We start from the raw sequence: 27,284 nt of genomic DNA on the forward strand, positions 1-27,284 counted from the left end.
GTAACTGGGACTCGTACACTTTTATTTGGTCCAAAAACAGAAAAAATGCGCTGTGCGCGCTTTAACATAAACCTCGCTCACATTCAGAGAAAACTCTTATAAAATATATATATTAAACTATATAAAATATCAATCTTTCCACTTTGTAAAATATCACTCTTTCCACTATATCAGGCAACACTCATTCCACTTTCGTTCTCAGCGCTCAGCTCGCGTGTCGTGCACGAGTACCCAGTCCTTCTCTCTCCACTCTCTTGCACCAGTCGGCTTTTATGCGTATCCCCATGCCAATTACTGCAATCAGAGACAGGTGTTCGTCATTTTGCACTTGACCTACTTACTCACTGCTCGGCTCCGTCCTTGCTCTCCCACTACAGACTTTGCTGAACCACGCCCCCCTCGCCACATCTGTATGCTGTACTTTCTGTGAATATGCTACCTTACTATCTATACTAATTTAGTGTCCTCTGAAATTCCTGAAAGAATTAGTGAGAAATAGTAGGTTTAAACACACCAGATCGCTGGATTACTCTGTGTAAACCTTTTTTTGATAATTTTAATAAAAAATTTTGCACATCCATTTTGTTGTATGATTTCCCCTCACTTCAAATGGAGCATTCCACAAAATGTTTAGAGAAATAATATTATTTGGGCCCTTTCTACAGCATGGAAGGAAGACAAGTAAATAATCTCAATTCCTTTTTGTCAATTTTTACCCAAATTTTACACCCATTCTGGACTTAAAACTGGATTCCATTCACTAAATACGAAATGCAATCTAGAAAGGTCGTTTCACAGGCGTAGAATCTGAGGAATATATATTTTTTAAAGGCCATACTTTGCAGTATGCGATAATCAATATTGTAGCATTCCATTCTAAACATTGCTTTAAATTAGCTATATAGACATGAGAGGTCCATGTATGTCAATATTTTTTGGGATAGTGGGATAAGGCGATACTAAGACCTAGCTTCTGGAAGGGACATTGTGAGAGGAAGAATGAGTTATCAGGGGTCCTCTATTAGCCCCTAGTATTGGTGGGCTCTATTCACTTTGGCCTATAATCTGCTTCAGGGGCTGATCAGCGATGCAGTCCTGTCCCTACAGAGTATTTTTGTCCTTATTGTCCCCCAGAGAACTAAGCTGGCTCCTGAGCTTTCTCAAAAGAATCAAGTTATTATCAAGGGATTTTTCCCCTTCCTTTCTCTCACACATAAATCAAGAAAGAATGATGCTATTGTGTCCTGTTTGTTCCCAGATCCTAATTGTGGACAAGACTGACAACTATTCCAAGTTTTAATCTGGTCTATTTACTGGATGGTTTGCTCTTCAGTGAGTCAGTGGGCGACAGATTCCATATAGACAGATGTTATAATGACCTCTACGCTCTATAAAGGCCTGTACATGGTTTTAGCTTTTTCTATTTCAGCTAATTCAGTTGATATTTTTCACACGTGTCCCTGATCTTTTTCTTAATTTGGATAGAATGGCACTTGCATCTGTCAGGTTTGCCATAAGGTGCCCCCAAGAGTAGAATATTACTGAAGTGAAACATTATTGAGTTTAAAGTGAAAACAACAAAAATCAGGCTGGTCACAGAGTCCCTTACTAGCTCAAAACAGCAGGGAGAAGGAATAAATGGTAGTCCTAGTCAGGCAAAGGTCAGCATCAAGAGATCAGTCCAATCCATCAAAAGTACCAAAGGTGAGGCAGAGACAAAGTCAATGACAGAAAGAGTTCGGTACCCTAGCCCAATTCATGATAGCAAACAATCAAACAAACTGGAATCTCCATCCACATTGTGTCACGGTTCATAAATTCATTGTTTCCCTCTTGTCTCGTGTTGATGTTGTTATGTGTCTGTGGGTGTGTGCGAGTGGGCGTTACCGCTCATTCCAGTGATTAGCGAGCCAGCTGATCTTACTCATCTCACCAGCTGCAGCCCATTCACTCACCTATAAATACTCATCGCACTCTCCTCTCTTTGTCAGATCATTGTTTGGTGTCACTCATGTGTGTTGGTCCTGTTCCAGTCGGCGTTTACTGTTCGTGTTCTGTTCCTGTCTTGTTCTCCTGGATTACGCACTGATACTGGATTTCATCACCACTCACTTCTCTTCATCTCATCACTTCTTCGACCGGATTGCTGACCAATAGTCCCTGCGTCAACAGTGCTACTGGATCCTGATCATTTTGTACTTCCCTCATTTAAATAAAGAGTTGTTACTTGCATCCCTGCTTCCCTCTCGTTGACCATGACAGAACGATCTGACCGTCAAATGGAAGCAGCAAGTAATCCGTCGCCGTTGGAGGATTATGTTAATGCCAGCATTCTGTGCATGGACAATCAGGAGAAGAATCTGAACGAAACGGCACGGGCCGTCCAAGCGCTGGTGACGCAGGTGTCCGAGCTCACCCAGCAAATACAACAGCTGTGAGGTCCCACTGCGCCAAACACACCGGCCGTTCCTCCCACCCCACCGGAGAGCGCTTTCCAGTTAGAGCCCCACCTTCCTGTTCCTCAATCATATGACGGTGAGCCAAGTTTTTGAAGAACATTTCTAGCTCGATGCTCAGTGCATTTCTCTCTGCAGCCTAGAACCTTTTCCCATGAGCAAGCCAAGGTGGCATTTGTATTAACATTATTGACAGGGAAAGCCAGGGGACGGCGGTGTGGGAGAACCAGGATCCATGCTGCGCCTCGTTCCTGGCACTCTCCGCCGAGATGAGAAGAGTTTTTGATCGAGCCGTCGCCAGGAGAGAGGTGGCCTGGATGCTCGCGGAACTCAAACAAGGAGAAAAGACGGTGTCCGATTACTCGATTGAGTTCAGGACCTTGGCGGCAGAGTGTCAGTGGAACGAGGAGGCGCAGTGGGACATGTTCCTGCATGGGCTGGCTGACCGTGTTCAGAGGGAAATCTATGCACTGGACCTGCCCACTTCATTCAATGGACTGGTGGATCTGGCTATTCGAGTGGATGCGCGACTGACCAGGGTCGAACGACGGGGACTACCCAGCCGAGTTGTGGGAGGAGCTGAGAGTCAGCGGTCCAGCGGCGGAGACGCGATCAGCCCCGCCTACGATCACGAGCCCATGCAGGTCGGGTGAGCTCGACTTTCCCGGGAGGAGAAGGAAAGGCGGAGATCCCAAGGACTCTGCATTTACTGCGGAGCAGCGGGACATTACGCCTATAACTGTCCAGTAAAAGGCCAAGCCCGACAGTAAGTATGAGGCTACTGTCGGGTGGGATCTCCGCTGAGAAGACCTCATCAACATCTACGCTCCTCCCGGTAAGACTAAGATGGTCAGCCCACAATCACGACTGTCAAGCACTGGTGGACTCCGGGGCTGTAGGTAACTTTATGGACCATTCATTTGCACAAAGATTTCAAGTTCCCCTTTTGCCCCTCACCAGTAAGATAGCCGTACATGCACTCAACGGTCAAGACCTACCCACCATCTCTCTCATCACCGGACCCGTCACACTCATCACGTCAGGCAATCACTCTGAGACACTTTCATTCTGTATACTGGATTCTCCACTCACACCCGATGTTCTTGGACACCCCTGGCTCATCAATCACAATCCTAAAATTGACTGGCAGCAAAGATCAGTGTTGGAAAGTAGGTAGTAAATGTCATGAGTCCTGTATTGTGTCTGCCTGTTCGTCTGTTGCGGTCTCTGTGTTGCAGGAGGAGGCAGTGGATCTATCTAACGTGCCCGCGAAGTACCTAGACCTGAAGGAAGTGTTCAGTAAGTCTCGGGCTGTTTCTCTTCCTCCGCATCATCCCTATGACTGTGCTATAGATTTACTGTCAGGTAAGATAAAGTTATTAAATATATATATATATGTATATGTATATATTTATTTTTATATTTTACACATAATTGCTTCTTTGTGGTAATACTGCAGCATATGTTTTACATATAAATTCACATGTTCACATTTATAGTAAATCAGCCTTGGGGAGGGGTAGCTTAGAGTGAAACCACTAAGTGCAAACCATCAAATTATTTTAATTTATGCTTTCATAAACTATGGGCCAGAAAATATGGGCCAGAAGTATATATAGCTAATAAACTAACCGTGAATACATATACAATTATTTGAAGTAGGCTATACTTAAAGTAGTTATAGTCAAATTGCAACACAAAAGTAATTGCTGTTAAACTTAAAATTATTCTTGAATGAAATACTTTAAATGAACATACAGTACACAAATTTATAGAAGCAAGAGTTTGTTTGTTAGTCACCAGCAGCACACAATCAAAATCAATGTTACTCATATGGAGCAGGAACAACACAACCTGGTTGTGCAAAGCATCCTTTTTCAGGTCTTCCCGCTCAGGTCTTTCCGGTGCTGGAAAGCTTTTCTAATATTAACACAGGTCCTAAAGCTCTTGCCTGATCATAACCCTTCTTTTACCAGTGATATTCCTCTGACCTTTTCTCTTTTGTAATGCCTCTCAGCATCTCTTTCTACAGTTTTTCAAATCTCCCTCTTTCTCACTCTCTCTCCTCCCATCATGAGTGGACATGACTCCTACTGCTGATTGGCCACAAGTTTGTTGTGGTGCTCGGTTCGATCCACTTTCAACAGCGTTTTTTTTTTTGAAATTCCTTACTTCACCTTTAATTTCCCCCCCAATAGCGACATCCCTGTTAGTGACTATACAGAATATAAAGAAAAACATTAGTTACACTGTGGGTGCTTCTCTATACTCAAATTGATGCTTCCTCGCTCATTTGTCCACCAGCCTGTGACCCGGAAACCGATCAAACTCAGCCATCTTGAAGGACATTTCAATTCTCTAATTGTACCATCAATAGCAGTTTTAGACACGGGCGAACCGGGTAGTTGCCCGGGGCGGCATTTTTTTTATGACACATAGGGGGTGGCACGAGCAATAAAAAAAAAAATGTCTACGCCGTGAAACGGTTTTCTATTATCTATCATGTCACTGTGTGGGGAATTGGCAAATTGGCACCCCCTGTAGCTGCAGGCGCCCCTGCTTGCTGAGAAGGTGCCATGCACAGTAGCTGTGTGAGAAGGGGAAAGGGGAGGGGGGCGCGGGGGACAGTTCACCTCTGGGTATCTCCCAAAAGGAACGGACAAGGGGGGGGGACAGGGGATGTATTGTGCAATACTCTAATGGAATTAGTGGGCGAAAGTCAGTCACATCTCGACTTTCTTCCAAATAACGCACATTTCATTCATAATATTATAAATACAGGCCTATTCCTGCACATTTTTGTTTTTCTAAATTTTGTGTGAAATGGCTAATAAAAATAGGTAATACAAAACGATTATGTGGTCACCAAGGTGAATAGGTTTAGTCTTGACTTCTGGTCATGACTCGTGAGTGACAGTGTTGGGGGGGGATGGGAAATCTGTTGATTGTCGAGTGCCAAATAAACACAACGATGGACAGGAAAAGGTCAAAGCCATCAGGTGCCCAATTTAGGAAAAAAAGAAAAGAAGAGGAGAAACGAATAAAAGATAAAGGTATGCAACTATGTTCTCTCTGTATGATTACGGTTTCCATGTCATGAATGAAGGGCTCATGTTAATTGGTGAGTAAATAACTCTTACGTTTGTAAGCCTTTTTGCTATGATGCTTGCTGGTGAACTCAACAAACACGTGATCTAATTTCACCATTATATTGTGCTTTGCAACAAAACTGTTACAAGTTCAGTTATTATTTATTTCCATCAGTTGGGTTCACGTTAGTCCCTGTAATTAGCCAATGGAATTTTCAAATCTGGAGGTAGTTTTAAAGACGCACATTTGCTATTTATTTGCTACAACTCTATTTCGTGTCAAAGTATAGTTTAACAAGTCATAACTAAAAGTGTGCCATGCATAGAATTCGAGGCAGTAACCAAGGAGCTAATGGTTTGTGTGATGAAGTATTTGTGCTATTTAGAATATTTATTCTATATTTTATTTGTATATTATTCTTAATATTTGATATTATTGTTGCTCTCTGCTCTCGTTACATTTTTATATATCTGATTTTATATATTTTTGGCACATTTATGTATATAGTGTATATTTATTTAAGTTCTGATAACTTATATACTGTCATATTTTGTGCAGAATTGTGTTCATTGTCTTTTGGAAATGTTGGAGGTGGAGATTGTGCACCTTAAAAAGTGTGTTTCCTGTTGTAATTGCAATTTAATAACCGTTAAATAACTGGATTCTCTTAAGGGTGTTTTTCAAATGTTCTAATGAAGGATTTGTGCAATTCAGAAATATAATTTTCTCTTTTACTTATGTTGTTATAATAGAATATAACTGTTTGTGCAGAATTTTGTGGGTTTTTCTTTCGAAGGAGGTCTCGCCCAGGGTGTAATTCAATGTAGAACCGCCACTGTGTACCACAAGGAGTAAGGAAGCTTCCTGAGGAGTCATGAGCGAGGATACACAGATGTATCCTTCCCTTGCATCCTAAGGGGGTGGAGCAAAGACGCAAGGAAAGGAAGCGAGGATGCACATAAGAAATGAGAAGGACCCTGTGCTTACTCATTGTCCCTTCCTCATGTTAATACAGAGCTTGATCATGACATGAGGTGAAAGCTATAGTTATAGTCATTGTTGCATATTTTAAATAATTTGATCTTGCAAACAATTTCAAACAGGGCTATACTGTTATTCATATTTAGATTTACTCGAACCCCTAAATTGAAATATTAAGCTTTGACATGTAACTTGATGTCTTGTGTCAAATCTGGGTCCATGAAGCAAAAACGCATTTGAATAAAAAAATCAATGACGAAAAATGAGAATTTGCTTGGAATTTTTATTTAATTTGGTTATAACATTAACTGCTAGAATTCTAATAACAGAGAGCAGGACATACAGTGCATCCTATGTGGTCAGTGAAAAAAAGCAGCAACAACAGTTTCTGGTTGCTGGAAAAACTATTACACAAAACAACATTTTTTTCCGCACAAGTAATAATCTTTTGTCAGCAAATATATACTCTTACTAATATATACATTACATTAAAATAAATAATCATAAAAAATCCTCCGACTTTAGAAATCCATAAACACAGAACTAGTCTGTACAAAACTTTGGAATTTAAGACCGTGTTTAGAATACAAATTTAACTGTGTGGAAGGAAACAATCGAAATTTAGATGCAGTGATGTACACATAAAAAACAAGAAGTATTGATTTTGTAGTTAGGGGCGTATCATAATGTTAAATAAAGCTTTGTGCTGAATAGGGCATGCGCTTTGAAATGATCCCTGATTGATGAGAGATTAAATCAGTGTGAGATGGGCAAGAGAAAACTTGAGTTCATTCATCTTTGAGGAAAGATCTGTGAAAAGAACTTCTGCCAAAGAATTTTACAAGCCGGGGTTTTATCTCTGCCTTCTCACATTTCCCTGCGATATTAGACTGACTTAAAGTAAATATATTGCAGGGTATGGTTACTAGACACGAATAGGTAAAGATACTTACACACAGGACCATAGGTATGATCACAAAATATTCTTCTATATAATTTTTCATTGCTACTTTGTCAAAATATACCGTGGCTTTTAATAACACCATATTCAATGCGTCTCAGTTTTCATACAGTACATACATTTTACAAGCTATCGTTTAAAAGGAAACACAAAAGTGTTAGAATACCTCTATTTGGTTAACGAATACAAACTCTATCAAGATTCCATTAGTAGAAAACTTCACATTTTAGTTGTTAACTATGCTTACACAGTGTCTTTCACAGAAAGAAGAAAACAAAGAGTCATGCACATACAGACACATTTACATACAAACATCAAGACACTTACAGTAGATTTACACAGAGAAAAACAAAACCACAAGCACATAATGACACATAAATATAACAACAAACCTGTAAATAGTTAGCAGCATTATAAATGAAAGTAGTTCATTTAGTTTCTGCACTGCTGCTAACATTCAAACTGGGTAGGTAAAGTCACAATAATAAAAACATTAATTTTGGTCATGGATTCACATATAATGGCTATTAAAGACAGATGTGATAAATACTTTAGTATTACAATTGTGAATAAAAACTAAATAATTCATTTTGCCATAGCAAAAACAAAACCTATAATCAAGGTCCAAAATTAACCTATTACCAAACAAAAATTATAATTATACAACTTTTCACCACCTGTCAAAGGTGGGTGGATTAACAAAAATTTATTTTGTTTAGCTTTAGTTTCTTTTAAAAATAATACGAATAATAATTATTATTTTCCCGCATTTGACACTTGGCACATTTGATTGTTAATTTTGGACCCTGGATGTAATGTTTCAGCTAGTCAATAAAGGCACAATTACCTTGTATATTCATTCTGAAATGTCATAACCTCTCTGTCTGTGAAATATTAATAATACTTTCACATACAAACAGGGCAAATGAATATCATGCTCAATTTCAAGATAGAAGTGCTGACATATTTTTGTTTTCACTTTAATAGAGTATTGATCTTTGGGGGAAACTGGGTGTTTTCACACTAGCACTTTTGGAGCACACCCGGATTAGTTTGACGTCAGAGTTCAGTTTGTTTGGATGAGTTGGACGACGAGAACACTGATTTCCGAAGTCAGATGCGCACTCATGAACCCAAACTCGTGTCCACTTTAAAATCTGTGGTGTGATATGAACACAATTGTCCTAAATCATTGAAGTGAACTACTAATGATGGTGTGTCGTTCTGTGTTGATGGTTTGGAAACAAAACTAAAGATTCAAAAAACAAAGTACAAAACTGAGCCTGGCTGTCCATTTTGCAGCCTTCTTCCATGTAGTTGTTAACTAGCAGCAGGGGGAAACAGCTGCTGCTTTGATGACGCAAACATACCATGGTTCGGATTCAAAAATACAGTGTGAACACAATCCAGCAAGGTCAGGGAAAAAGGGGGAGCAAGTGAACTCTGGTTTGGACCTAGCAATCGAAACAAGTGTGAAAGCAGCCTAAATTACATTAGTTAGAAAAGAACTTGATATGTGCAATGAGTTCTAAAATCACATCAAAACAATGACATACAATGTATGGATATTCACTCGGGGACGTGCATTCATAACCTAATGTTAGTAACTTACAATAAACTCAACCTATTAAGTTCAATGTTTGGTCTTACACACAGAAACAACATAAAGTGAATTATATGTTGTAAAGGAATTTGTTAATAGGTTGTTTGCTGGTATTCAGGTATGTTGGAATGCACTTTAAAATATGTATTAAAATAAGACACAAATAGCTTCTTTAATGGTGTTAGTAGTAAGGCTATTATTAAAAACGCAACTATAAACATATTTCAGAGGTGCTTTTGGATAAACCCTGGTATTCGGTTTATGCTGCATTTGTTTTTTCAGAGTTCTCCCATCTGAGTTTGCTGCCACGTGCCGACAAAACCTCTCCCTTTTAAAGATTTTCTGTTCTTTTCTTGGAGACACAATTGGTCAAGGTCCCAAGGGCCTGAGTCTTTAGTAATCTGATCCATCACTTATCCCCTCCCATATCAGACTGGAAACGATTAGTCCCTTCCAAAGCTGAGCCACAGGCCTGTGTTAGTCCTCAACAATAATTCAGGTGGGGAATAAAGGATTTATGGGTTTCTCTTTTTATCTGTTTAAACAGCATTCTTATCGAAGGTCTTTTAGAATTACTTTACTGTCCACTGTATCTTTTTTGTGATTGTCTTATTAGTGAAACCAGAAACTCAATTCAACTCAGCCACAAGTTTCGGCAAAAGGCCCTTGAATGTTCACAACCCCAAATGTCTAATCTGGTCCAATCTGGTTTTGGTTTGGTTTGGTTCTTACTTGCAGGTGTGGACATCATAAACTCGCGTACACTCCTGGCAACTCACGTAGCAGCACCAGTGGAAAATGCAGTAGCATTTCTCCTTGCGTTTCTCAGTTCGAGTGTTGTGGCCTCGACCGCAACAGAGCAAGTCGCAGCCATCGATACCGTGTGATGTCAGGTTACACATACGGTCACGGGTGCCAAAGGAGCCAGTTTCTGGGTTAGGTTCACAGAAGTTAGGTGAGCTTTCATAGTAGACAAGGTCAGTTTCAATAGGGGGCTTGAAGAAGGTGTACTTTGGCCGTAAGGTCTCGACCCAGCCTCGTGATTCCCGATGTTTCTCCACCACCATTTCTGATGCGCTGTCATACTTATCCTTCATGTAGTCGCCTATCACCCGAAAGTCAGGCTGCGACCACCAGCAAGTTTTCACCTCACAGCTGCCCGAAAGTCCGTGACATTTGCATTTCAGGTACATGTGGTCAGTGATAGACTAGGGAAAAATAGGAAAAACAGAATATAGATCTTAGCACTGTATTGAATGCTATATGTTTACCATAGAAGCAATTCAATTTGCAATTTTACGCCACTGGGGAAAAAAACTGCTTTTGTATGCTATTACCCTGGTTTCCTGACCAGGAATTTGTAAATTATTCGAATTGACTTGTTTTCAGAAAGGATATCCTTATTCACCAGCAAGCAGCATAAACTAACCCAAGCATATTCAAAACCTATGCATAAACTAACCCACCAGAAAGCTGAACTAATCTGAACCAGAGAGGAAAATCTTGTCTTTTCAGCAGGGTTTTGTTAGGATCAGGCCAGCATAACCAGGAAAAAAGAGCTCACCACACGTCCAGCTTCGTTGTTGTGACGATTCATAGCAGATCGAGCATCTGGCCGATTCTCACGAGCATCTGCAAACTCTCGTGATACCATGCTGCCAAAATCCACATCCTCACTGCAGCCACCCCACTTCCAGCCCTCGCCTGGTGGTCCTTTCCTCCGCGTGTCACAGCCGCAGATGGTGGCAGAGCCCTCGGAGCAAGCCCGCGTCACAGCGAATGCTACCCCCGCTGAGGCAATTGCATGGACAAATGCAGACTCTCTGGTGGCTATGGAAATGAACAGAGAAAACAAGCAATGTTACATGAGTTACACCTCAGGACGTTATAGAGAAGTTATGGTTAATTGGGAGATTCAATTCTTTGTCCTGACATTATTGTTCCCATGAAAATACTCAATTCAATGAAACATCTTGTGAGCATGTGGTCAAATTTGTACGTAAAGGCAGTTCACTCAGGTCTCTTTGTGCACAAGGTGAGGCATTACTGAGGCATGAGTCAGGGAAGACCAAGCATATCCTTTCAGATAAGGTAAATACAAGGCTGACAAGTCTATAATTAGAAAGACTCAATTAAGCAACTCCGAGGTGGAGAAATAGACCCGCATTACTCATAGATAAGACTCACTGTCGAATTGTGGTAACAAGACAGTTACTTTCAGAATTAATTTGAAGAATGAACAATGCAAGGTTTTGGTTGATTATAATCACAAAGATGATCCAACATTCTGTCTAACAGGGGATTTTATGACAATTCTTGCTGACGAGGGCCCCATACATACTTAAAAGCATTTTCCAAGAGACAGCTAATGAGGTTGGTAATTTTGATAAATACTCTGTGGTCTTGTGCAGTCTTGCACTTGCTGGAGAGAGGAAACGGCTACGGAGACGTGAATCAAGTCTTCCTTTGTTGCAGGTTTCAACTGGTTGGAGAAATCAAGGCTAGAGATAATGATGTTGCAAAACTGGCCACAAGTCTTTCTTATTCCTTAATGCTAATTATAATGACAAAGAGATTTTGTGCCTTTGAATGTTTCGATTGAAATTACCACCCAAAACAATGTTTCTTTGTTCTTAACTACAAAAATATTAAAACCTTTATCAGTTGCTGTTTTTTTATCTGTAGCACAGATGCCTTTGATTTCTCTTGCTCAAACTAGCAACTTCTGCTTCCATATCCATCACCTAAATCATACAGTGACTGGGGGCCAATAGCCAGGCCTTAAAGGGCCATTAAATTACAATTTAAAACGAACTGAGTGGCCAATGTTTTATGATCAGGAAGCCAATAAAATGTGGGTCAAATACGACTTTCTGACAATGAAATGGCAGACTGATCGGGGGAATAAAGGAGAGACAGCACTGGGGGAAAGAGGGGGGAGATTAATATCCAGAGGAACAATGGATAAAAAATGGATAAATAGGAGTCATAAAGACACTTTAGAGTGGTAGGGAGTCTTTACCTGAGAAAAGAATGCAGGTGAAGCCTGATTAGACGGATTATTTGTGACAACAGTTGGCCCCTGCTGCCCACCTTCTGGCTAACTTTGCTGGACGCTCACATGGCAAGTGGTCCCTATTACCTGCTGGGATCCTGAATCCTCCATTGTGCTGCCACTGTCATGGTGAATTACACAAACAAAAGACCCCCGATATTTTATATGAAATTTGCCCTTGCCAGTGATTAGTGGGGACCAAGTTAAGTCATAGCAACAGAGAACTATGCATTGGCTGGACCCCACTTGTCGGCAGACGGGGAAATCCCCATTGAAATGGTTTAATAAAACAATCTAAAGGGCGTGTGAATTGTGAAAGGAGCTTTCTCTCTGGCTTAATCTTATGGTCGCCTAGATATTGTGTGGTGAGTTGGGCCCAGCAGGAGGCGGGGCTAAGGTCCCACCATCAACTCAGTTTGCCACACCCCATTCTTTCTTACTTGGGCAGAGTTAATGATATGCCGGTGAGCAGACCTCCCCCATGCACAGTTAAACATGCATTTGATGAAAGGCATGGTGCTATCAGTACATCCTAAATTGTAACAGTTTCTCCTCCTGAGGGCAGAGGTCATAACCCGGGTAGCCTGACCTCATGCAAAGTCGGTTTAGATGAGGGTGTTAGCATTAAGAGTCATGGGATTCCTTTACTTTACTTTGTGGTGGTGGCCAACTTGGTGATGGCCCTTAAGGAATTCCAATAAAAAGGGGATTCATTGACACCCAGATGCAATTGTATTGCTTGTTAAATGTCTGAGGAAATTGCAAAGAAAAGCTATTTTGAACAAATATCACAAAGACAATATAGAGGTACATGTACATAAAATGCCACTAGGCCACAAAGTTATTTGTGTGTAAATAACCCCTTTTCAGTTTAACTGTCTGATTTCAGTAACAACAGAAATCTCAAGTGACAGCAAGAACACGTTAATTCTGGTGTCCAATTACAGCTTGCATGCGACTGGCAATGTTATCTGCTAAAGGTGTGTTCATCACACTCTTCTAGAACACCTGCGCTGACTCTCCTTTCATCGCGAGCGGATTCCAGTGGGCCATGTTTTGACACTTTGGTTAATGAAAATTAATGAGCGCTGATGCAGACGTAGCCCGGGGCAACACTGTAAAATAGAGAGATGAGGCTGAGATTGGAGAGATAGTTTACCTTTGCAAAACAATGCAATACAGTAGGCATACAAAAACAAGCAAAGCTTGGTAGCAAAACAGACCGATTTTCCATGCATAAGTTAGTGACTAGGTAACCAAAGAAAGCTGACAAATGGTATGCATCAGTAAAAGTATAAAAAATAAAGGCCTTTAAATGAGAAGTGTGCACTTTCTGCTCCTGTGTCCCCACTGAAATTGGGCAAAAAAAAACTTTTTTTCAGACAGGTTTCCAGAAAACTCCCCTCATCTGCCAAACGACAAGCAAACAGACCCCTCCCTAAATCATGTCATAAGTTGAGCCAGTGATTGGGATGCTTAAACAAACATTTTCTGATAACCATACAGGGCCAGACTGTCACTTAATGGGAAAAAGTACATTTCTCTGCTATCACCTCAAAAGCTGCAGAAACATGTCTGCTGAATGTACCAGAGCAGATCTCAGACAGTTGTGTGATTGTCAGTAACAAGCCACTGAAGACCTATTAAAGATCAGCGCTCCATTCAGCCCAGCACAAAACAGAGGAGGAAACCGGCACATATCCGTCTGCACTGCAGACATTAACTCCACCACACAATAGCACTAGCTCCGCAAAAGTGACAGCGTTAGTCACAAAGGAGCGAAAGTGAGAGGTGCTCTTCTTTAAGCTCTATGAAAAGCTTCTGAGCTTCGACGCGGTCCTTAAACCGCCCCCAACAAAGCACTTAATCTGCCCGCTTTGACCTCTCACATTATTAAGAGCTTCAGAAGCTTTAATCCAATCAAAATGATTTACTAAAGCCACCCCTGGACCCCGATGACTGACCTGGTTTAAACCTCCATCACCCCTATCCCAGACCAATCTCCCCTTCAATTTAGACCGGAGGAGGGGGAACTACAGGGGATATAGAGTGGCTATTAACACTACAATGGAGAAGACCTGAGCAGTCCTCCCATCATCAGTGACCCGCTTGGGCTCAAGCCCTCTCCATCAATGTAACAATTGCTTGAGAGTTTATTAAAAGCAATTGGCTAGGCTGACACCGCCTTCCACCATAGCCGGTTCATCCCAACTGCGGCTCCTTGATGGGCTTTGGGCCCTTGTCCCCTGACCCCTCGTTTCTCCAGGATAATGAGAGGGGAACTGATACAACAGTTGGGAACAACAGTTGGGAATAAAAGCAGCAACAGGTAGCCAAAAGCCTATTAAACACATCTCTACTTTTTTCAAAATCTAGATATTCCAGAGCAATTGAATTGAAATTACGAATTGAAAACCTATATTCTTACAGTAACTCAGCTTTTGAGTATTTTTTTTCCAGTAGCTACTCCAGAAGCAACTTTAAAATCAGTGTAATGGAGTTTTGTGACAAAATATTACATCGCTATTTTGTAATATGGTATTTCACACACAGCTGTAGGCCAAGTGAACCGGTAATAAAATAAAACCCAAAACCTGGCCTAAAATACCCCTTTCCTCACTGGGAAGTCTGATTTGCTTAAGTGAAGCAGTTTGTTTTTAAACCAGTGTATATAAAAAAAGAAGGTTCAATCCATTTTACCAAAACATTTTGTGTCTGTTTTTTGTAGTGGTAAAATCAAATATTCCTATTGTACGATCATTTTAATAGCAATGTTATATTTACTTAAATGTGGCTATTTATCACTGATTTCAACTAAGTTATATAAAAAATGAATAAATAAATCACTTAATAGTTATATATTTAAAAAATATTAACCTCAAAAACACCAAATATCTGTAGTTTACTTCAATAGTTATGAGTAACTTGTCAAGTTACAGTTGTATAATGTATGATCAATAGCATAGCAATAATGCTTACCTTAGCAAAATAGTTGATTTGGGATTTTTGCTGAAAATGCCACCTCAAATCTACATAACCCTAAACTATGTGTTATGCACAGACTTGTGCCTCAGAAAAGAATCCCAACTGATTAAAGACCAAAACAACACATTCATAACTTCACCTTAGACAAACACACAAGCTGGCAATGTAATCCATTTGAGCTGTGAAGTATGTCTGTTAATGTGTGCGTGATACACACACAGTGAGATACTTCTGAAGTGCCTTTAAGGAGAGTCAGTGTGTAGCTGCTGGGAGATGCATTACTTTTACTGTGCCGGGACAAACGCAATGAGAAATGTGGGGATTCCCTTCGACAGAAACAAACAAAACATGTCCCACCCACTTTACACGCGTGCATCACTACATCTGTACAAACGGTCATAGTCCAGTGTACCTGACTAATGCCCATTGAGAGTGGGATTAGAGAGCTGCAAATAAATAATGTGCACAGAACAACAGAGTAATCTCAGCAATCAGAGCTGTGTGCAAACAGGGACTTTTGTTGTAATTGGGAAGCCATAATGTTACATAGCCACTGAATACAAAGAAACAGAGTGAAATATGATTTTCAGTTAGCTTTCATTATGGGGTGGATAAAGGATGATCACATTCCTGCTCTTAAAAATATAGAAACTGTGGCTTTTTAAAATTCATAAGCGATTTTTTTTACATCTATAAGAATCAGCCAAAACATTTAAAAGCATTTTTAACATTTTTATAATTAATATTGTGTAGTATAGACTGATTCATAAACCCATATCGGTTGACCACAATTGCAAAGCAGTGATAACGTCCTGTATATATTTGGGTATGGTTGTTACCAGTGGCAATTCCTGTTCTGTTCCCAACCATCTTCTTCAACCATCTCTTATTACCATTAATTCCCATGGATTCTCTTATCATATTCCTACCTTTATCCAACACTGGTCCGAAGATGGCCAGGTTATCATTGATAGTAGTGCAATTCCATCTGCGGCCACGGAACTGATGCTGACACTCTTGGATGCCGATTTTCACCCCCTCTGCCACACTAGGCATGATTTCCACATAGTTGCGGCAGAAGCGGAGCTGTTTGGGCACCAGACCAGGAATTGAGCTGCACATGATGGGCTGGGTACCCAAAGAAGTGTACTGGTGTCCCACCGCCAAAGACCTGCCGAGGAAAACATGGAGGTGAGCAACTGATTTTGGTTAGAACTTAATTTTACAGTCCTGTTATGTGCATACTATGTACTTATTATAGTAATTATAATAACGGCGTAATAACTTAGTACTAACCATGACTCCAAACCCAAACCTCTTTGGAAAAATCAGTGCAACTCTCTTTTTTCTTTGCTTAACTTCATTGCTATCTAATTTATGAATGTTGTCTTGATTACCGACAAAATGCGCAGATTTGAAACAAATCTAGTAGCTTCTATGCATGTCTAGAGATAAAGTGCAGAATGAATGAATATCCCTACTGAAAAGACCAAATTAGAACAGAAAGGCTAGTCAGCCTCTTTATTGTGGTTTGCTAATGGATGGACCTGTTTAGCACGAATGTGTCTGGTTGAAATGGTTTACCCAGGTATTTTCTCTGGTTTGGCTAGTTAAGTAGCCTGTCAGTACACTAGCATTCTATGCTATGGTCCTAAATCCACACCGGAACATTTGATGCTAATATTTCAGATAAAATTAGCTTAAAACACAGACCCTTCTTTACTAACTACACATGCTTACAGCATTATAACGAGTGTATCATTTACAAGGTTGGCTGAAATAGCCAAAAACAGTGTAATTAGAAAAATTATAAGATCAAAGTGTAACGTGTGTGGACTCAAGGTCCCAAAAGGAGGAGATCAATTGGCATTGACACTTTGCCTAGTATATGTACCACAGCAGTTCAAAAATTTTGCAGTAACAACTACTGTGGCTTGTATTGTTTGAACCTGTCATAGGCATTGAAGATCTTTTGCTTTGTGGGAGGGGTTCAGATCTCTAGCCATAACACATTGCTAAGTGGTAAACAAACATAAAAGAGCCAGCTGAGACAGGAGTAGTATACTGATTAAGGATTCACAGTGCGCGACAGGTACCTTGTCATTAAGGGCCACCGACATCCTTAAACTGTCCAAAAGTGAAATAGGTCTGTGGCTTCCTGTAATGACACAGTGTGCACTGGTCTGGCTGAGCATCAGATGATAGTTTGAACTCGACCATTCTTTGATGACACACGGCTCAGATGTGACATGTGCTGACACGTTTTTCACTTACAATTCAGAGTTTCCATTGCAATGTTGTGGAAAGTTTGTCAGCTGTCGGTACTATTGGTGCATTGCTACTGTTTCCAGCATTATCTGAGAACTGAATTGATCTAGACGATGACATCAAGGTTTTCTCCAGAGCGGCTATATATATATAAATTAACTAAATAAATAACTATTTTACAACAAAAATGATCCATCACTGAACTTACTTAGGCTGAACTATGATGCTATTTTCTTCTAGAAACAAACTTTGATGCATTATTTTCCTGTTATCACTGTGAAGCTGCTTTGAAACAATCTGCATTGTAAAAAGTGCTATATAAATAAAGGTGGCTTTACTTGACTGTTTCCAGGTTATTATGTCATCAATTTTAAATATAACAATGTATCCTAACTCTACCCTAATTATGAAAAAATTTATCAAAAAATACACGATTTTACTTGTTTGTTTGTTTATTTATTCAGATAGCACTGTTAAAATACAACCAAGGTTGAACCAAAGTGCTTTACATACAGATTCTATAAAAAGATAAAAACAAGAACACACATAGACCAATAAATGGACAACATATAAAACATCACATCTGATAAAACATTATAGCCTAGCAACATTAAATGCACTTTCAACAAATTCTTAAACAATGACAGCGATTTCGCAGATCTGATAGATAGCGGCAGCTCATTCCACTGTCTCAGCCCTATTACTGCAAAACTATAAGTAGTTTATGATTCTCTGAGCGTGATGTTCTAGAAGGGTTGTGGGGTTAGAAGGTTTGCCAAATATGGTGGGGCCTGGTTATTTAACAATTTATATACAAATAATAATATTTTATATCTAATTCTAAAATGGACTTCACTGCAGTACTGCATTAGAAGTACTGCATTTGATGTGCTAACAACTCATGTTAAGAACAAGACTCATTACAGCACATTTGAAGATTTCCAAAAATCAGAAAATCACTTTAAAACATGCCTAATCCAACAGTTGTCTCTAACTATAGAATAAACAAATGTAATTTCTACCTGAATAATTTAGTTCAGGCAAGAATAAAAAAATTCTTGAGAGAAAAAAAAGTAAATTCTATATTAGTACTTAATTAAAGTGTAAATATCAGTGTTTTAAAATTAAGTAAAACCTTCCCAATTTTTTGATACCAGTGTTCCCATCATGCACTGGGGAATGCATAATTAAGCAATAATTCGCCCAAAAATGTTGTCATTAATGCCTCATGAGACAAGATCGCTTTATATGATGAACAGATTGAATTTAGACTTTCTTGTGTTCTGTAGCACGTTTGAGCTTCAGCAAGACCCAATAAGGTTCATTCTCGTGTTTCGCAGCACATTCGAGCTTCAGCAAGAACCAATTAAGTTCATTCTCGTGTCTGTTTATAGCATGTTATATGTTTGCCAACAGTTCTTCTAACCCTAATTGATGGAGTGTGTAGCTTTTCATTTCTTAACAACTATGTAAGAAGAAACACCATGGCCATTTTCCAGGATGACAATGTCCAGATTCCTAAGGCTCAAACAGGGAAAGAATGGTTGTGAGGAGCATAAATAATAATTTTCACACATGAATCGGCTCATCTGAGTCCAGATCTTAAATTCATTGAAAGTCTTTGGGAAAGTCTTTGCTGGAAGAGACTATACAGAGCGCTTGACTCTTGCATTGCCAATATAAAGATATTGACCACATATCGATGCACCTCTTGATCGAGATAAATATGATGTGCATCAATTTATACAACTCTTAAGCATTTGTTTATTTAAATCCAAACCGCAACTTTTTTTTTTTTTGGCCGGCAATGTAGTTTTGACACACATCCGGTTAAAGCACCACCCACCCCTGGTTTTATCTGCATACAGAAACAGATACAAATAATTTCATCTTTGAAACAAAAACAGATGTTGACTTCGCTGAACACCTCTACAAAGATGACAAATGACAAAAAAGTATGCTAAACATTTATGTTTAAACATTTTGGATATTAAATATTAACATATTTATTTGCTTAAAATTTTACAAATACTTGACAAATGAAAGGGACCTGTCTGTAAAGGTGTGAGCAGTCTCAATTAGCTGTGTGTGTTGACCTGTGTTATGAGCTGATTACTAAACACAACAAGTGGTCCCCTCAGTGACCCCTGACCTGTAGTGATTAGACTTGAAGGGCTTTCTCAATGACAAAGACTACGCCACTCCCTCATCAGCTGATGTGCCACCAACCAGTTCCTATACCTGTTGCATTCCACATCACTTCCTCTCATCCATTGTTCTGGGGGGAAGTTATGGATCTCTGGCTGTGAAGGAAATGAATGGTGACTTTGATCAACCTATGTTGGCCTAAAGCAAATCACTAATTTCATTGTATGTCACTGTAGTTCATTAATTGGAACTTTGTAAAAGAGTACAAAAAGTACTTGTGCAATCAGCTCGAGAAATGCGAACTAAAGAAGTACACATACTAGTCATTGCTAGGCAGCTAACAACTTCCTTGTTATTCTGCGGCATGGCGTACTCTTTGATGTCATTTCTATGACCGCTCTAGTCTAAACTGACTTCAATAGGTTATGCTTTGTAATACGTTGATCCCTAGCATTATTTTACTATGAGTCAGGCATTTTTACATCTTTCTTAGAGAGGAGCTTAATCTGAATTTTACTTTAAAGACTAAGAGAGCACAAAACAAGAGGGAACTTGAATGAAACTGGCTCGAGAGAAGATCCTAACATCATCTAGCAGGGTGTAGCGAAACTATGAGGATTTGTTCACTAAATAACTCCTATTACAATTTGACCTTTTTTTAGCCTTTGTCAGTCCTTCGCCTCAGGGGCCAAGTAGCCTCTCAAACCAATGGCATGGGACGTTTACGACCCCCTGCCCACCCCGTCTGTCTCATACTCTTACATGCATTTATTTTACATGCATACAAATACACAACCAACCTCAGAGCTAACCAAGGGCGGAACTAGGGGGCCACCATTGAACAAAGCTTGGCCACACCAACACGTCTGGCATTTCTGTATTTTTTTCTTGGCAAGAATTAAGTATATTTAGATCTAGAACTATCCTTTTTAACCATAAAACACAAGAGACCTTTCAGGCGTGTGCACCAACTTCACAGTGTCAGGAGCAAGTCAAGCGAACACGGAAGTAAGCACAGATACCAAAGGAGCTTCAGAAGATGAACGGTGAACAGCAAACAGTAGTTGTACAAGAAGAAGGAGAAGTTAGGTAAATACAACATGATTAAAAGGTGGAAATGATTAAAGCAGTGTCAAAACTTTGCATGCATGTATGTAATTGTTATATATGTATTGTATTCCTGTAGCTCAAACACTAGAGCATCGCTGAGATTGGTTCGATTCCCGGGGAATGCATGAACTGATCTAATACAATGTTCAGTGTATCTAATGTTCACCTTGAATGCAATGTAAGATGGTTTGGATAAAGGTGCTGCTAAATGCATACATTTACATATTTAAGAACATGTCTCTATAATAACATAAAAGGCTATGTGAGATCACAATACTGTAATGGGTAGCGTGTGTAAAAAGGCTGTGCAGGTGTGTAAACGAAGACGAAAGAGATTCAAAAGAATCTCTTTTAATGACAACAAAGAATAGGTGAGATATCCAAACTAGAGTCGAAGGTTCTGGGGACCACCCTGTGGACGGCTACTAGAGATGGAGACCCAGGAGGAGCTGACACGGCAAAGAGCCCACACGAGACTGCTGGCACTGAAGGGCCAAGGTGGAGCCGCAGCGACGAGCTGAAGACTTAGTTGGAACATGGGAACCTGAAGGCTGAGGTGGAACCAGTGGAACCGAGGAAGAAGACGGAGCCAGACTGAGCCGAAGATGACATCTGACCAAGACTGTCGGACGAGGGAGCCCGGTGGAGTCGTAAGGATGATGGTTTCCGATGGAGCAGAGTGAGAGAGGAGCCACGGTGGAGTGATGGGTACTGATGCTGAACCAGCCACCAGCCATGTTGGTGGAACATTATTTTTGTAACAATTAAGCACATTCCGCACCCCTTTCCCTAATTCTTATTATTATGAATGCATTTTACTTTTGAGTTTTTTTTAAACTTTTTTTTCTACTGTATTTTTTACATGAAAATGGAGAAACAGGGGAGTAATATCCACAAACGCCTCCAACAGTCTGAAAAATGTTCCAGCAACCATAGCGAACACATCCAGCAGCTCCCCTTCAGCAGCACACGATGTTGCGGGCTCACACAACTGGTCAGACACACTATTGTGTCACATTGGTTGAGCTAATTGATGTAAAACAGGTGAATATAATGACTAAATCATTTATTAAAGTAATCAATTTATGATAAGTATGAGGCACACATTTATATGGCATTATTAACTGTAATTTAATGCACAAATAAATGCGAGCACTCTGCATGTAGACTCAAAAATAGGTGCCGATTTTGCGTTAGTTGGTAAAGTACACATAAAAATGGAATACATTTAAGTGTGCATAAAATTACTAAATTTACATTCTGGCATTTATGTCCTGTCGGTTGCTGACTTTGTCATATTCCCTTTCTTGCACATGGGGATTTTATCCCAATTTATATTAAGTGTCTTTAGCTACTATGTACTAACATTTAGATTAATCATTTGATATCAACATACATGAATGTAATTACATCTGTAATTAATTTATATGATTACACTATTGACCCTTCCCTTACACCTTAACCCACCCTTAAACCTACCCATACCACCAAACCTGTTTCTAGCCTTACCCGTATCACACCGCAATATCAGCAAAAGTGTTTGACAATACAATATGAACACAAATAAGTACATTGTACCAAACATTTTTTTTAAGTACATAGTAAAGACACCTAATATAAAGTGTCCATATTATAAATCCATATTTTTCCCTTCTCTTGCACTGAGAATGTTAAATATTGAATGTAACTTGGTATGAGCTTCTTTTCTAATAATATGCCTGGAGGTGAAGTCAAGTCACCTTTATTTATATAGCGCTTTATACAGTTGTTTCAAAGCAGCTTTATAGTGATAACAGGAAAATTATGCATTTCGGCTGTTCGGTTAAAGTCAGTTCAGTGCTGATTCAGTTCCGTTGTAAAGAAAATACATTATTAAATTAGTTAATTTCATCTATAAAGCAGTTCTGCAAAAAAATATGTAATTTTTGAATAAAACAAAAATGGTCAAATTCACACAGTATTATTTAATATATTCCATCACTATCTCAATTAAAATCAAGTACAATTCATTGTGTTCAGTTGAGTTGTAGGAACTAAAACAGAAAAGTGCATTTAAATCAGCAAAAATGATGTATGTATGTTTCAAATGAGCTTTAAATGAGATGAGTATTTCTTATTTCTTTATTTTGAATTGGACATATTCTTGAGAGGTTTCGTTTCAAAGGCAAAAAGAGGCTGTTACAATCATTTCACCACAGGTAAGTCTTGGTTAAGCGTTTCCTTAACCAATGAAAAGTGACTGAGAGTAATATTAGATCATTAGGCTAACTTTTGCCAAGCAATTTATAGAATTCAATATGATACCACAGGTGTGCATGCACTGACAATTTCAATTATGGATCATCCAATCATTTTTACAGCTAGAACTATCTTCTTCTCTCTCTTTTTTTTTTAAAACTGGCAAACAGTTTGTGGGTTCCATCAAGTGTGGACAGCCCTCAGGTATACTGCAGTCAAGATTAAAGTGATAATTAATAGGCTCCGTTGACGGCTAGAATCACCACCTCATACTTTGTTATTGTACTTTGCCAGAAGCTGATAAATTTGAGACGTCACCAACGCTGAGTGAGGTGAACAGGTGTTTCAATGACATGTCCTCATGCTCAGCTGTCTTGGGCGTGTGTTTGCCTCGGTCATCTGTTGTAGCTCATGATATTGAGATCATCATTTAGTAAGAACGAAGAACTCAAACCAACATAACAGAGATCGGATTATTTTAGCACACTTGGCAAACCGGATTCATTGTCAATGTATCGCTGCACTGAGATTGGATTGCTGGTATTTCTTAAACAATGATCTGTAGATATTATCAATAAAATGCAACACAAGCATTTATAAGGTTGTCCTAATTTTCATCAGGTTTGTGGAACTCATAGCATTCTTTAAACTATGTGCTTGTGCAAAGTTGCCATATTGTTTTTTGTGATATCCCAAACGAAAGTATGACCAAAATGATATTGCCTGCACCCCGGAAGAACAGTATTGTCTTTATATCCCCCAAATCTCTTAAAGCCAGGTAATTAAAAGACAAAAGGACAGAAATGAACATTTCCATTTGCTCTGGAGTCTTAGATATATTTGCTCACTTTTCATCTGAAGTGTATCCAGTCTAGGTTTTAATGCATATTTCAGCAAGCCCAAGCAAGTGCACCTCTGAATTACCACTTTACTTGTAGGCCCCGAGGCCACAGAGCCGACTTTGACATCAAGAGAGAAGTGTTTGGGAGAAGGAATGTGCGGCGAGCTTTCACCTCCAGGTATTTATCTTTTAAGGTGGAGTGTGGGGGGTGGTGTTTAGGGTGTAGTCAGGCAACACCATCTCATAAGGAGAAGAAGGAAGCCATGAACCTTCATAGTGGCCTAAGCAAAAATTTAACATTAGGTTATGGGTTAGATGTTATTAGCTGGTATAAGTATAGATGTTATATATAAGTATTAGCTGGTTATTTGTTTAGATACGCTTTTGTATACCAATACTTTTAAGGTCTCCCCTGCATGGACATGGGCAGTCGCGCGGCAGGTTATCACATCACATATACATAACTCCTCAGCTGGAGAACCGCAGGCCACCCTGCTGAGGTAAATTGCCCAGTGATTTCAGTATGTTTTCACGCATGTCCCTTCTGTTACGGGAAACCGAAACTGTGACTTATTGCACTTGATTCTTAAAGAACAATCTGTCTACATAAAATCCATGACTTTATTCATACCTTATTTATGTCCGAAGCTGATTGTTTTAACCAAGAGAAATGGGTTCACATTAAGCCAGAAGCAAATTTGAAATAAAATGAGGCAGTAAAACTAAACAAACAAACAAACAAACAAACAAAAAACAGCATAGAATGATCTAGGTCAAACTAGACAATTTTCTGATAGGCCTACTTCTAAATTCTCACATTTTACCAATAAGCTGGTGTTGAGGCTGGAGCTGAAAAAAAACATGTGACTCCAGAGGCAATGCACATTCTGTACAGCTTGACAGATATATATATATATATATATATATATATATATATATATATATATATATATATATATATATATATATTGATTGGTATAGATAGGTTTATACCTCAGTGTTTTTATAGCTTCTTGTATCATCTATCATTAGACAATTTCATACCTTGATGGTAACTGTAGCACTTGTATTGCGGACCCCTGAGTTCCCTTGTGAAAAAGAAGTGCACTTTTGCATATTTTTCAAACATTCTTATTAAGGAAATAATAAACTTAAATGCTAAATGTACTGTTTTTGGAGACCTAATTTTATGTTATTTACAATCAATGATAATGTATTAAAATTAAAATTTATATTTAATGCATTTAAAAAAATATAAAGAGTGTTTTTACCCACTTGAGTATAGGACTTAAGTACACTCAATTGTATTGCTTAATTGTTTACAGTGCTTTGAGAAGCTGCTTTTAAAGGCACTTTATACAATAAAGTTCATTATTATTATTATTATTACTACACCTTTATATGTAATTTCATAATTACTTCTATTGTCTTTGAAATATGAAAAATGGTTAAAGTGTAAAAGAGTTGAATGTGTCAAAAACATTTAATCTCCAATAACTAAAGTTATTTGATAACTACACAACAGTTAACATTATAAGAAAGTGCTTTACATGTGCTTTAGCATGTTAGTAAACAATGAAATAAGTGTAATTCTTTAAAGCATAGATTATTAAAACATAACGAATTCTTTAAAGTAAAACTTTTCATTTGAGTTTAATACAAAGTGGACTTTTTAAAAGTGAATTGTGTTAAGAAACTCTCTTTAAGTCCACCTAAAAGACCTTATTTTATTAATATTATATTATGTGCAAGTGCAGTTTTAAAAAATTATATAGGCTACTTTCAAGTTTTGGAGTACAAGACAAGTGCACTTTCAATACAATGAAGTGTACTTCTTTTTCACAAGGGTTGGCTGCTCATAATAAACAACAGAAGTTTCTGGATGCTGTTATCTGAATCGGCATTGTGAATGAGAAGGAAAGCTCGGCTTTTAAGATCTCAAGAGGGTCAGACAGACAATTAACAAAAAAGAGTGGCCTGGACTGTGACTAATGACCTACTCAATTACAGCTTTTACAACCACTGAGAAAACTCTGCTTTATTGTCTTGCCTCCCTGAAACAATGATCTTTTAGGCGTATGAGTGAAATATGTTCAAGAGAACACCTTGAATGTTTCTGTCAGGTATGAAGTTATGACTTGTGTGAAATTTTTATACAAGCATTTAGTTATATTTCACGGCAAATACCTTCTGTTAAATTCTTTTAAATATAGTCTCAAATGATTATGCAGTTCTGCATATTCTTAACAATAAATAATTTTCAAACCTCCTCAGTTACAATTGCCTATCTATTTAATTATTACTAGGTGTTTTATTTAAATTACAGCACCCAAGCGTTCAATATCCAAATGAATTATTTTTTTTAAATAAAGTACAACAACTGAAAATGTTATAGGCCTAATTTAAATTCAGATTTAAGTTAATCTCTGATTAACGAAACAAATTGAACACCTACACTAACAGCATTGATCTTTTACAACCACACATAGTAGGCTACAACTATGAGTTTCTCGCTTGGGTTTTATTTAAAGACTACGCGCTTTTAAGTCCTCTATTGGAGAAGTTCCAGCCTGCCATAGAATATATTTGTGACAAAAAGACGACATCTGAATCACTGAGAAATGTTTTAAAATTGTTAAACTTTTTAATAGTTGAAAACTATTAAGCCTATAGCCTACTCACTCTTTTAATAAATCAATAGCACATTTTAACGAACAAATTAAACATGAGTTGTAACAAATATCGTATAGGTCAATGTTGATAAAAGTTGATCCAACAATTTAGGCCTACTTACGGTAGCTTAGTCCAAACTATTAACAGGTGCACGACAGACAGACAGGCAGACAAACAGTCAGACATAGATAGATAGATAGATAGATAGATAGATAGATAGATAGATAGATAGATAGATAGATAGATAGATAGATAGATAGACATCGCGTAATCTATCATCATATCATCACCAGTTCAGCTGACGTCATGGACATTTTCAATCCTCAAATCATTGTCAAGTTGAAAGCTTGTCATTTACCCTTTCTAGACTAGCAAACTCATTGTATTTCACATAGAAAGGTTAAAAAGGTAATAAAACTTACCACCATATCGGGTAGCTTGCCATGACACGCGTGAGCCCACAAAAAAGAAACAGGAAATATCCAAGATATATCATCCTTTAAAAAGTTAGGCTTAAACAGACACGCACGCACGCACACACACACACACACACACACACACACACACACGCACGCACACACACACACACACGCATACACACTCGCCCGCGTGTGTCAATAAGAGAACACGAGATGATTATGAGCGATATTTCTCTCCGATAATCCTACAGCCTTCTTCTGTGCGCGTTCATGAGGCACATATTAAAGTTGAGAACAGCTTTTCATTCGGACCCAATCACAGGCTTTTGCCACGGGCGAAATTCTGATGATAGAGTCACTCAGTCAGCCTGAACCGCAATGCTCAGGACACTCACTGTTTTAATAGTTATTGGGACATGCAAGGCTTTCTGTGTTATATATATAAGGTTGTCTACG

General features: G+C 38.8%; 1 protein-coding gene across 1 annotated transcript; it reads right to left on the minus strand.

Annotated features, from left to right (window-relative positions):
* Positions 1-6,790: 6,790 nt before the first annotated feature.
* Positions 6,791-27,246, minus strand: wnt3a (wingless-type MMTV integration site family, member 3A). Its single transcript, XM_077247096.1, has 4 exons — positions 26,832-27,246; positions 16,061-16,302; positions 10,656-10,921; positions 6,791-10,299 (listed from the first exon to the last, which is right to left on the minus strand). Exons 1-4 carry the CDS (start codon positions 26,903-26,905, stop codon positions 9,820-9,822), a joined length of 1,062 nt encoding a protein of 353 aa, XP_077103211.1. The 5' UTR covers positions 26,906-27,246; the 3' UTR covers positions 6,791-9,819.
* Between the last annotated feature and the right edge of the window lie 38 nt (positions 27,247-27,284).

Source organism: Siphateles boraxobius, unplaced genomic scaffold (assembly GCF_051911475.1).
Source record: "Siphateles boraxobius isolate OS27281-9 unplaced genomic scaffold, OSU_SipBor_1 1, whole genome shotgun sequence".
Lineage (NCBI taxonomy): Eukaryota > Metazoa > Chordata > Actinopteri > Cypriniformes > Leuciscidae > Siphateles > Siphateles boraxobius.